General features: G+C 40.1%; 1 protein-coding gene across 1 annotated transcript in view; it reads left to right on the top strand.

Annotated features, from left to right (window-relative positions):
• nf1a (neurofibromin 1a) overlaps positions 1-6,937 on the top strand; it is an 81,333-nt gene extending 74,396 nt beyond the window's left edge. Inside the window, exons 54-57 of the mRNA XM_027999688.1 lie at positions 1,675-1,817; positions 1,947-1,993; positions 2,768-2,984; positions 3,946-6,937. Coding sequence (XP_027855489.1) covers positions 1,675-1,817; positions 1,947-1,993; positions 2,768-2,984; positions 3,946-4,088 — 550 coding nt within the window. The 3' untranslated portion in view covers positions 4,089-6,937. The remainder of the gene's footprint in view (positions 1-1,674; positions 1,818-1,946; positions 1,994-2,767; positions 2,985-3,945) is intronic.
• The last annotated feature ends 6,177 nt before the right edge of the window (positions 6,938-13,114 follow it).

Genomic DNA, 13,114 nt, shown 5'->3' with positions numbered 1-13,114 from the left:
CATTCCACGCTATGCAAGCTCATTAAAGTTAGACTTTCTTTCACCCTCATTTGCATACAGTAAAAAGAAAAACTATTGTGTCTTTTTTTTTCCTGTTTTTGCTTTTTTTCCTCTCTCTTTTCTTTTTTTTCTAAACTTACCTTTCAAAATAAGAGGTACTAGTGCTGCCTCTATCTAGCCTGCTTTACTGCTTCGCCTACAAAATAGCGCCCCTAGCTACAACCATTAATGACGTAGACGGAGGAGAACGTTCCGGACAGTGCGGCTAAAAACACTGAATAAGACCTGGAAGTGGTGACCAGTCCTGAGCATTAAACTGGCTACATGTTTAAGACTGAAGGTTCACAGGTGAGCCAGAACCTAGATCTACTGACAGCATAGTGAACAGAGATCATTTAAACCAGGGGTCGGGAACGTATGGCTCGCGAGCCAGGTGTGGCTCTTTTGATGATTGCATCTGGCTCGCAGATAAAACATAAAATATTTAATTTGCGATTTTCCACCGCTCATGTCCTGTTCAGGGTTGCTATTGGCTGCAGGAGCAGTCCATTATTTTAATTGGATGATAATAGCCTACGTTGCTGGGTAAACAGGTAAATGCTCTTATATGCTCTTCTACCGTTTAAATTTGAAACGGTAGAAGAGCATATATTGGGATGGAAAACATGCTAACAGACCTGGAAATGCTAACTGCTAAGAGAATTTTGGAAATTATCTTTAAATCTGCAGATCTTTAGATATTTTCATGAGAATATATCTAACAAGATAACATAGATAAATAATAATTATACATACAATTAGGCTCAAAAATATTCATGCCTCTGGAAAATGTAATAACTCTCCACCGCCTTTCTTCCAGAGCTGGGACTCTGGCTGTGTTGTCTCTGTTCCCGTCGCTGTCCTTCTTCCCCTTGCTGCCTCTGCTGGGTTATTGGGGTACTGCACTGAATTTCCGCCTGATTTTGTCGATTCTTCTGGATCCCGTCTAGTAATCATTCAGGTCACTTTCGTTGGAAGCCTCCTCGCAGACGTGTGCCCTGCAGATCGCCGCGTTAGTTGACATGGTGGTGAAATCCTGCCTTCCCAGCTGGATGAATCTCACCCAAGGCTAAAATAATTTTGTTTGTTTTTCCCCTCCCCATGTCCAGACCAATTGCGGCCTGAACAGCCACACATAAACGAACCTGAACGAACAGAACCTCCTTGAACTCAGCGGTCAGACCGCCGCTGCTGGGCTCTGTTCTCCTCCAGTCACGTCACACAAGCTGCAGGTTTTTTCTAGAAGGGAGCTTTTTGGTTCAACACTTTGAAACATTCGCCAGCTAATTAGAGAAGAAGAACATCAACCAGATTAACACTTTCACCTCAGAAAATATTTTTCTACCATTCATAACAACCTTCAATATGCACTTTAAACCATTAATGGACAAAGTGAAATGTCCGTTCCTGCCCACTGTCTGACCTGTAGTTTGTGTCAAGTTCTATGTATTTATAATATTGTTATTCCTCTCATAGTTTCACTTCTCTTTTCAAAAAGCTGATCTTTTCCACTCTCCCAGTCTCATGTATTAACATCTACTCTACCACAAAGTTCTTAAGCATTAATTATGACCTTGCCACGTTTCAATAGTCAACTTTCTATTGGTAACACATGTTTATATGTGCACTCCTCAGTTATAACTTATTGGACTCCAAGATCAACACTGTGCTGTCCATGTGCCAAGACATCAACCTCCTGAACCCCGTCCACGGCATCGTACAGAGCGTGGTGTACCACGAGGAATCCCCTCCTCAGTACCAGCCTTCATATTTACAAAGTATGACATTTTGTCGTCTTTGCACGTTTACAGATGGAATGTCTTCTATAGTCATGTGAACTGTAGTGGATACGTCTGCACTGTCAGCTCTCCAGTGTCATCTGTCTCTCGTTCATTTTCATTTAACAGGCTTTGGCTTTAATGGGCTGTGGAGGTTTGCTGGACCTTTTTCTAAGGTATGGATGTTTCCTCTTCCTGTTATGTCTTTGTTTTGTTCTGGAGCTTCCTTAGAGCTATGCAGTACTTGTGCGGCTAAGTTGGTAAAGCGATAAAAGAAGGAAGTGCATACACTGTCAAATTCACATGCAGCTAAAGCTGAAAACAAACCCGCCTCTTCTGCTTTGGAGATTTTAGTGAGTAATAAATGCACAGTGTTCAGCTACATTTCTATACTTTGATTTCATTTCTACACACACACACACACACACACACACATATCTGCTGATCTCAGCAGATACTATGCTACCCCTCAACCCCAAAGCTACAACATCAGACTACTGTGTCCTCGTCTATGTTACAACTTATCCCAGTTTGGTGGCTGTAATAACATCTTTAATGAACTGTGAGCTTTAGACTTAATCATTGTAACCAAACAAAAGTTTCATAGAACATTAGGTCTGGTGATTGAACAACACAGCAACATTTGTATTCTTACAAAGTGTTGATAAATTGCATGATCTAGAAAAAATTGAGCTAACGTAATTTTAGGTTTGAAATGTTACAGAAACAGTAACATTGTTGCTGGCTGCTCCTTTACGACTGAGTCAAATCCCATTGTGCTGTTTGGCTTTAAAAATGGATCATATTTTTTTTTCTGGTTGATGTTATATTGTTTACTGCATTTCTGATGAACAGAAAGTATATTTTTATAGTTTTCTGAATCTAAACTGGGCCAACTGGCCACATTGTAAACGCTCATCTTCTTTTTCTTTTTTTTCCCATCCCTGCAGCAAACACAGATCCCAGACTATGCTGAGCTGATTGTCAAGTTTTTGGAAGCGTTGATCGACAGCTACCTGCCCACAGCCGATGAAGAGAGAGGAGAGGAACAACTACGAACTCCCACATCCCCGTATCCTCCCAGCAGCCAAAGCCAGCTGAGCATCACTGCCAATCTGAACCTGTCAAATTCCATGACCTCACTGGCCACATCACAACACTCCCCAGGTGTGACCCAAACACAAATACACACTCTCAGTCAGACCTGCTTCAGAGTTTCATATTTTTTTTGGTCTAGGCCTCCTTAACCTATAAATGTTATTTTCTGGTTGGATAAAGAAAAATATACAACTGACTGGATTCACAACTGAATGTTTTTGGATCTTCTGTTTTATTGAGCTCCAAATACACATGGTAAACCATCACAGTAGTTATGAAGTCGACTGTAAAGGGGTCAAAGTTCCAGGGGTGCGCGGTATGATGGCATACATAACACAGATCGCCTCCACAATCTGCCAAAGCAGAGATGATGGGATTATCTGCAGAGCAGATGATTTGTTCCTTTTCCTTCAGCTTCATGGATTCACTTTTATGTTGTAAGGCTGCTGTGATTGCAGTTCTTGCTTACTCATGAATTTAACTTTGCCATAAAATTTAGCTTGTAAGTTGTAAAAATAAATTCTTAAAACTATTTGCATGACTATAAAAGTCATCATGTTTTCTTCTTTGTCCATCAAGGAGGTCATGTAGTCGTTTGATTCAGGCGTTCTGGGACAGACACACACCTAAGACATTCAGGGCAGTGTTCCCTGGGGTTAGGGTTAGGGTTAGGGTAGAGGGTTAAGGTCAGAGACCACTGCTTTAGATTCTAGTGGATGAAAGTGAAAGTACAGCGGGAATATTTCATCAGCAGCAGAACCGAAATTGATAACATTTAGCTGCACTTTAGACTCCAAGAAAGCAGGAGGAAGACATTTTAAGAAGTTTTGTCCTCACTATGTGCAGAAGGTCAAGTTAGCCGCGCGCCAGGCTAAGTAACCCTGAACATTTACAGTATGAAAGGATCTTATGATGGAATTGTCATAAACTTAATCTCTGATGTTTTATATTTAGGTCATCCAGCTTGCACTGCGGGAGTCATACGCTTTGTTTTCGGTAGAATGCATCTGTCCTTTCTTTGTTCCTCCAGGTGTGGATAAGGAGAATGTCCAGCTGTCCCCCAGCTCTGCTCTGTCCAGTGGAGGACGCATTCGCCACGGGTCAGCCAGTCAGGTCCAGAAGCAGCGCAGTGCCGGCAGTTTTAAGAGACCCAGCATTAAGAAAATAGTCTGAGTGCCCCTCCAGCCCGAGCCACCAGCCTTCACGCTGCGCTCTCTGTTTACACTCTAGTTCCTCCTTGTTCTTCATTCTCGCTGCATTGGCAAAACAAGTGAAAGGAGTGCGAACTGAACGGAGGTGTTTCTCTTCTTATTCTTTGACGGCAAAAGGTATCAGAGATGCTTCTGATCTGCACTATGTTCTGTGTGGAAGCTTTTCCTACCTGCAGGAAGTGACGACGGGGACACTTCAGCGTTCCGTTCACTGACACAGAGGGACATGTGGTTGAAGTTCCTGGGTCTGAGTCAGTCAGATACACAATATGAGAGCAGCGCAGTGTGATGGGACCAACATACTTGATCCGCTTGGACATATCAGTTGCTCTCTCTATCCTGTACATATTTGACATAGACTGATGATGTACATCCAGTCCTTTATGCTAAATTTGCTGTTTTCTCTATGGTGTGCCTTTGTATGTGTTTTTCTATATGTACACTTTGTAAAGTAAAAGTCAAACCTTGCTGGACACAATAAACAGGTACTAATTATGAAGACAGGCTACTCATATCAAGCTGCCATGATCTGCCTGCGATGATGGTCAAACAACAGTTAACCCCGATGCCTGACACTATTTACTCCTATAGAAGTAGATGATGCTACACAAACCTTCCTGTTCTCAAAACACTTTCCAAAAATATCTTCTTTTTTTTTTTACACTTATCCATTAATATTGCAAAACACTATGAAAAATACAACCATGTAAATACCTGCAAATATTTTTGGTTTCATTGCTTTTCTGGTTTTCCAATGATACATTTTTAGCAACGTGTTATTCAAGATTTGTTTAAAGGGCAATAATCTGTAGCTCTCCAAATGCTTTTCCCCTTCGATTAGCAACAGAGCAAACCAAACGACTCACCGGGGAAACGGCGGGCGTCGCATCTCTGCAGCCGACCCCCGGAGGGAGTCGTTTTGGTTTTCACCTAAACTTTTTTCGGTCTTTGCTTTTGTTTTCGTGCCATCGACAGGCAATATTATCTATTGTTTATAGATAGTAAACAATAGTGATATTGTTTATTATCTATCTCTGTGTTGGTTCTGTTTTGTTCTTTTTTTTTTTCAGCATTGTGTTTGTTTTTGACTTGTGTATAGAACGCATAAAGATGACCAAAACAAAATAAAGTTCACAAATTCATAATCATGGAGACTGGCCAGGCAAACACAGCACAGCACACATGTTCTATGAGAACATCTACATGTTCTATGTTCTCATAGAAGACATTCACCGTGCTTTGTGCTCCATCGTTTACCATCACCACTTCCCCCTCACACTCCACTGTCTCCAGGACTATGACGACTGTCTCATTAAACTTTCAGCTTGGTCTGCTTTTTCTGTAAAGCTGTTAGGTTTGCGGCAGGATAATACTGAGAGTGTAACACGCCACTGCAGATTGTTCAGTGTTCTCAAATGTTTGAAACCCAGGTTTTGCGGTTTAGTTCAGTTCTTATGTTTTAACGAGCATCTGGTAGCTGCTGTCCGTCATCACGCTAAAAAGATTTCCCTGCCTGAGTTAAGACAGGCAGTTGAGATTAAAGAAATGCACCATGACAGTATGATGTTCATTAAGGCTGAGTTTGGATTGGGAAAATTGAAATGGTATTCTTAAAACTGCTCCCTGTCAGCATGAAGACGGGCAGGGAGCTCCTGTAAAGACGAGGTGAAAAGGTTTCCCTGTGAGGTGTGTGAGTCAGTCTGCCATGATGCGTTAAGAGACTCAAGTGTAATTAGAGACCTGTGGTTTAAGCAAGTTCCCACCATTTTCATTTATACATTTACACAGATCTTGGCTACTTCTACATGGAACATGTGCATCTGGTTTAGTCTGAGCTGTCAGTGATTAGTGCATGTGAGTTTAGGACCCACAGATAATGTTAAATTTTGCCCATCACTGAGTGTTTGATGTCAGAATTACAGAAACAGTCACTCAGTGTTCACACAAGAACACTGAGTGACTTAGTTTGTGAATGTTGGGTTGTTTAAAACTCTTTAACCATCAACCCCAAACACGTTCATGTAAGTCTTTGGGTCTGTGAGGACAGCAGTGTCTTTATGAAGATTAACGAGTCGAAGCTGCAGTATGTAACTTTCCCAAATGTTTTTATTTTTACATATTTGTTCAAACTGTCACCATGTTGTGAGACATAATCTGTGAAAAGATCAGCCCCCACCCCTCCCAGTAACTGCTATTGCCATCTGCAGAAATCCACCGCTCCCAGTCAAAAACAACCAATCAGAAAGGTCTCAGCGCTATCAGTCAGCCTTGTGGTACATGCTGTGGTGAAACAGCTGTAACATAGCAGAGAGCAAAGGAAGCGCTAACACCCTTCACCTGGCTCTGATCGTCGACTGCCCAGTTTTTGCTCTAACACACTTGAAGCGCCACGCCCAGCTTTCTTCCTGAAACATGCAACATGTTCACCTTTGACCTAAAAGAATCTGAGGGCAACTCTGTGAGACTGAGTACAGAACAGATTATGTATCCCGAACTTCTGAAACAGACAGATGACTTGCACTAAGTTTAAATGGGTCATGGCTTTGTAAAGATGAAAAAAAAAAAAAAATCCAAATGTGGCATGTTCTTTTAATGTTATGCAAAATCTGTCTTGAGTATGTTCTGAGTAGTCAGAGTTTTGTTTTTAATCCAGTATGTGTGATAATTGTAAAGATTTTGTGTACAATTTGAGATGATATATTTACTACACTGTACATACCTGTGATATTGTATCATTTTGTTTTTGTAAAGCAGGTAGTTTCTGTATCATAACACATATTACAATGTTAGTAATAAAAGGTTCTGCTAGTGCCTGACATTGTCTTCTTTAAACTTCAATACTTCTGATTTATTAATAGAAGACTTTATGAGAATTGTTTAAGCATGCATTACTGGCACTTCCAGATTCAAAAAGCAATTGTTATAAATAGGTGATTTTATTTGAACTAAACATGTTGGTCTATTTGAGAGGCAGTATTATGTGTTTTCCAGCTACTTTGTGCCATTTTATAGCATAATCACGTAGCTACGTTACCTTCAGTTCTAGGTATATGTAGAAATGTATTAAAAATTTTACTTTGTAATTCAACACTTTGAAATTAGTCATCACAACATGGCTCCTCTATTAACTCTTTAACTGTGTTTTTACCAGCGTTGCACTGAGAAGCAGCTCGTTTAATGAGCTCATTAAACGAGCGCAGTTGCACCAGGTGTTTGCTAATTGCTGCTGGCTAGTCTGAAGGAGTTGCTTTGTAAGGTGGAAGCATGGAAACTGCAGCTCAGAGGAGGAGCTTTGTCCTCTCAGTCGATTTGCACAGCCGAATGGTTGCCAAGGGAGATTAAAGGATTTCTCAAACATGCATGAAAGCATCACGGTAACACTCTGCGTATGTTTTTGATGTGAGAATAACATTATAACATGATGTAAAGCTCAAAACAGTCAATTGTACATAATACTGCCCCTTTAACATATTTGCAATGCCCACCTGATGGTCTTTTGGCGCCTTAGAACCAGAGACAACACTGTGTGTAACACACACAAACTATTCAATCTGTTATTTCAACAGTAAGCTTTTTTTTCTTTCTGTATCCATATTTTAGTTGCAAACATCACACATATTGGGCATATTAAAGCAGGGTTGTTGTTTTTTTTCTTTACTTGCAGTCTCTTGATCTGATGACATTTTCTTTTCTCTCTTAAATATGACACTCCTATCATTGGGGCCAGTTCAGGAAGACTTAGCTCACAAACTTAAGATCCACCAGGTTTCTGTGAGCCGTATCACCAGCCAGGCTAACTTTTGTTACCCAGTGCTGGAGAGTGTGTGGGGTCGGAGTCACCGTCCCCCTAGCGGCAGCTCCGCGCGTAGCACCGTATAAAATCTTAAATCTTGAACAAGTACACGAATACAAACACGAAAAACACATTTAGAGAAATGGACGATAAGAGGAGCAGTGAGTGGCCTTACAGTATGTTTCCATGTTGTAATTACAAATGTATACATTGTTTATTCTATTCAATTTAAATTAAAATATATGTATTTTTTTATTATTTGAAAATATTTGCAGGTCTTATTTAATTAATTAGGTCTTAATCTGGGCTGGGTTTGTTAGAGTAGAATCCATTTCCAAAGACGGTCGAGTGTGGAAACACTGTAAGTAGGAAAACTGTTGATAAATGTTTTTGGGTGTCGGGTAAATCTGACCAACAAAGTACCACCGTCTCCCTCACCAGGGCCGCCTGTAGGATATTAATGGATGGTAATATTAATATTTCTGCACCTGACCTCAATAACAGTCACAACTTCAACGCGCATTGTGTGCGTTGAACAAAACCAGCGCAAACCTAAACCGTGTAGCCATACCGTGTTATTCAGTAACAAATATACTGAATTTGTATATATAACAAAGACTGGACAGCAGAGCCTACCGTGTGGGTCAGTTGGTGTGTCTGAGAAGATGATGCAACAATATTTGCTTAGTTTTTACTCTTTTGGACCAACGTTTTCAGAAAGAAAACTGGTTAGTGCGACCCCACGTGCGCACAGGGTAATAAGCTCGTGCGGGGTCCACCACTCAACCCCTCTGAGGAATGTTGAAGGGTTAAAGGTCCACTCATTCAGTGTTAGCTAGCTTTGCAGTTTAGCAACACTTAGCATACAGAAAGAGCGCCAAGCCGCCAAATAAACAAACGTAAACTGACCAATAACATTCAAGTTTAGGACGCGCGCGCGCTACAGTCTCACACGGATGAGTTACAGGATGTTTTGTTGACACACGAGACACATTTTTATTTTTGCCCCACAATTTTGTTTTTAGCACAGGTGAAAATAATATAAACTCAAATAACTATATTATATTTCTTCAGCGTTGGCTGAAGAGGAAGATGTCCTGCTGACTTGGAAGGACAAATGCAAACACTAGATGGCAGCAGAGAACCAATTTTTCACCACTTAGAGTTCAAGTTCACATAAAATTGCAATATTCTGACATAAAAGGTGCATCTAAAGAGTGAAGGTTCAAATGTAAACATTACTAACATTTGTCCATGGAGGTCAGCAGGCCTCACAATGTTAGACTCTCATCTGAGTCCAGAAGTTGTTCTAACATGCCCTGAAAGTGTGTGTTTACAGCCAAATTGAAATCTTGTGGTTGATTTTTTATATTTTTTTTTCAGTCTGTTTGCATCATTAGGTCTCAGGGCTTTAGTTCTCCTGTCTCTTTCACCATTCAGCTCCACAGTATCAAGCGTAGGCTTTACATTATGGACGATGTGCTTCTTGGCAGATAGTGAAAGGCCGCAGGCATAGCTGCCTTGCGGCGCTGCAGAGTGAGCCGTATTTATAAAGCACAATTCCCATTCAGACAGTAATCTAAAACAGTTGAGCATCAACCATTTAAACAAAGCAGGGATTTGGTCTTTTTCCATCAATTGGAAGGAAAAAAAGGAGTTGGGGGGAAGAGGAGGAGGGAAAGAATCTCTAATCTCCACCATTGCTCTTTGACTGCAAAACTATATTCACTGAACTTCTGGTGCCTTAAAGCAAATCCATTTATCTGTCACATGCTGCTGGTGGGGGGGATGTTGTGCTCAAGGATGCTGCCTGTAGCTTCTCTGCTGAAATCAGAGAAAACACTAATATGAAAAGATTTAATCACATTTTCTGCTGCCGGGAACCACAAGGTGTGAAACTGCGGGAGTTTTGTCTTCCAGTTTCAGCGCAACAACATAAAGGAGCCTGAAGCAGAGGTTTTAGCAGCTCACATGGACAGCACACTTCCCCCAGGCAATTCTCCTAGCCTGTAATTGCATTTCCAACCATCCTAAGTCTGCAGGATTTTCACCCATCCTGTTTTGCCCAAGGCTTCTTCAGGGAACGCCATGGGTCTCCCATGCTCTTGGATGAATTTCATGAGGTAATGCAGAGTGGGATGCTAGCTCTGTTCTGTCACATTATCCTGGCGCAGAAGATGTTTGTTCTGATAACCTCTGAGATTCATCCATCCATCTCTTAACTCTGAAGAATCTGAATCAATATCAGTTACGACAACATTTAATTTCCCTTAGGGATTAATAAAAGTATTTTTGAATTTGAAGCATTTATCTTTTTCCACCTACTTCACTATACTTCAAACGTGATGATTTCATTTAAAACACACTTATCAGGCACAGGTACTATCAAAATGGCAGCAGACTGTAGTTTTAAACAAGGTGAAAGGAGAAGAACCAGGCAGATGAACACGCAGAGACAGAAGAGGACCAATTCATCAGATGAAATATGAACAGTATTAATCAGTTATTTGATAAATCATGCAGTGATGCTGATTTTCCTGTCAAAACTGAATCGCCACAAAAATAATTTTCCATCAGTGATTTTTATTCCCAGGTGGCCAATATCATTTACAGCAACAATATGTATGCATACAGAGCCTATAAGGTAAACTATAACTAATAAAACTAAAAGACAAAATGGCTGTCTAATTTCTCATCTGGGTCATAATCAGCCACAGTTTATGCAAGATATTAATATTGCCAATGTGTAAAGCAGTGTGTAAATAATATACAATATATATAACAATAACATTTTAGACTGCTAGACAGTTAGAAATATAAAGTAATGCTAAGCATCTGCTTAAGGCCCTGTACAACATGGGGCCGGCCCTGCATAACAAGCTGGAGCCCTGGACTGCAGCGCTCTCTGCTGGAAGCCAGGGTTATAACAGCTTTACATTTTTCATTACAGCATAGATTTTTTCCGTTGTGACTTTTTATCTGTCTAAATCAGTTAGCTTTAATTAGCTTTAGGAGTTTGTTTGCTAGTTTTTATTAGTTATTAATAGTTAAATATTGTTTAGTTTGGTTTTTATTAGTTTGAGTTTTTTCATGAATTGATTAATTCGTAGGTGCAGAACCCCAAAAGGTCGAAGTATTGTATTGTGAATATGAATATGTATCAAATACTCAGCAGAAGAAACCAGTTGAGGAAGCATTGAGGAAGATCCCCAACTGAAGCCCGGATGAGATCAAACCAGGAGCCGAGGACACTGGGTAAGAAGTTGACAAGTCAGTGGTGAACTCAGGATCTGCTAAGGAAACTGTGAAAGTTGAGGCCAAGGTTATCACAGCTTGTGTTAGAACTATTTATTAGGCCCCAGGTCCTAATAAAGATGCTTCCTGATCAGGCAGCTGGAACAGCTGGAACAGTGCTCAGTGGATACAATACACACCTGAGCACATCCAGTGGTCTGGCAGTTGACTCCTTATGCTGTCAATCGTAGCTGTGGTGGAGCTATAATTGCTTTTCATCTGTGCCATAATATTCACAGCAGCCGGCTCATAATCTTGTGTCATGAAGTGTTCATGACAAAGAGAAATAGTTTTGTGGTTGAGAAGAAGGCCTCCTACTTCATCTCTGCACTGTTTTCACTCCCTTTTCCTGCCTGACTGGATCTTCCAGTAAAGAATTCTCACGCTATCTTTTGGCCCGTTGTTCTATGAGTGCAGTTCACGCAATCTCGTTGACAAAGTTGTTTGTGGTCACAGCAACACCAATAATACTATATTGATACGTTTTTTTTGGCTCACGCATTTGACAAAAATGGCATCAAATGAGGCCCGTGGTGCGGCGGCCGTCCTGAGTTCCTTTGCTGCACCTTGTTGTGGCCATTTGTGCTAAATTTTGTGGATTGTAATTTCTACCAATTTAGTTTTCTCTTTTGGGCAGTTAGAATATATTTAAGTGTAGAACCAAAATTTGTAATAAATTTTTCTATGTGGAATTGTTTAGATTACATTGGTAATTGTTAGACCCTCCCATTAATTTGAGTAATTAAGAACACACCGGGTTCTTGGTGGAGGTCTATTGTTTGGCAAATGTCTGGCGTGTTGACGGGAGGTTTTGTAAAAGATTTTTTTGACCACTTTTTAGAGCTTGAAACATCAAATTAACTATACTTTTGTTTTCAACCAAGTTATAAGAGATTTTTAGTAATTATTTTGCCGCTATTTTTTTTTAAAAGAAATAAAACATATATATATTTTTTCAAAACAGTCAAGTCGGAAGTGTTTGCAAATCAAACCACCTGCTAGCTACTACCCAGGGCCTTTGTTGGAATTTTTGGGTTTTGGCCGCAACACACGTCTTTCCCCACTTCTCTCTGCCCCCTCCCTGTCAAATACAGGCCACTAGTACCAGAAGAAATGTCATCCATCTCACATGCTTTGTTGTCTGTCAGTGTCGTAATTGCATTGACTATATAGTTGCGCAATTTGCCATTTCAAATTTGATTACTGGAGATACGCCAGTTTATAAAAAACCCTGTTTTTTTGATAAAAGATTTGGCACTAGTATGTTTATTTATTTATTTTATTTTATTTTTGCCCATATCAAACTTTTTTTTTTTTTTGGCAAAACTGCAATGGAAACACTTTTTTTCACATCACACGTATCACATGATCAACAACCGGATGTTGGCAAAGTTTTGTGCAGCTACTAACACTTTCCTGATTCAAACAATCCCCACCAGAACACTTAGTCACAGCCAAACCCAGGTCTTCTGGTTCTGGTTCTGGTTCTGCTCTGCATCCCCAGAACCAGAACCAAACATGGAGAAGCAGCATTCAGCTTCTATGCACCACAAGAAGAACAAACTTCCAGAAAACTGCAAAACAGTCGAAACACTGAGTTCCTTTAAATCTGGATTAAAAACTCACCTGTGTAGAGTTTGCATTTGAAACAAAATCAATTAAACATTATTCAACAATCTGATGTGTAATGACAGAAAAATGGAATGTCTCAATTATTGACTGTCTTCTACGACTATTTTTTTGTGTGTTTTTATGATGTAAAGCACTTTGCCTTGTTGCTGAATGTGAAATACAAATAAAATTTGATTAGACTTTTCTATTTGATTTGAAGCATGATCACTACTGAGAACCTTTCTAGCCCAGAGGAGCTCATATAAATCAAAGGGTTTTTAATTCCAACA

Source organism: Xiphophorus couchianus, chromosome 18, assembly GCF_001444195.1.
Source record: "Xiphophorus couchianus chromosome 18, X_couchianus-1.0, whole genome shotgun sequence".
Classification (NCBI taxonomy): Eukaryota; Metazoa; Chordata; class Actinopteri; order Cyprinodontiformes; family Poeciliidae; genus Xiphophorus; species Xiphophorus couchianus.
This window is presented reverse-complemented; position numbering and strand designations above follow the sequence as displayed.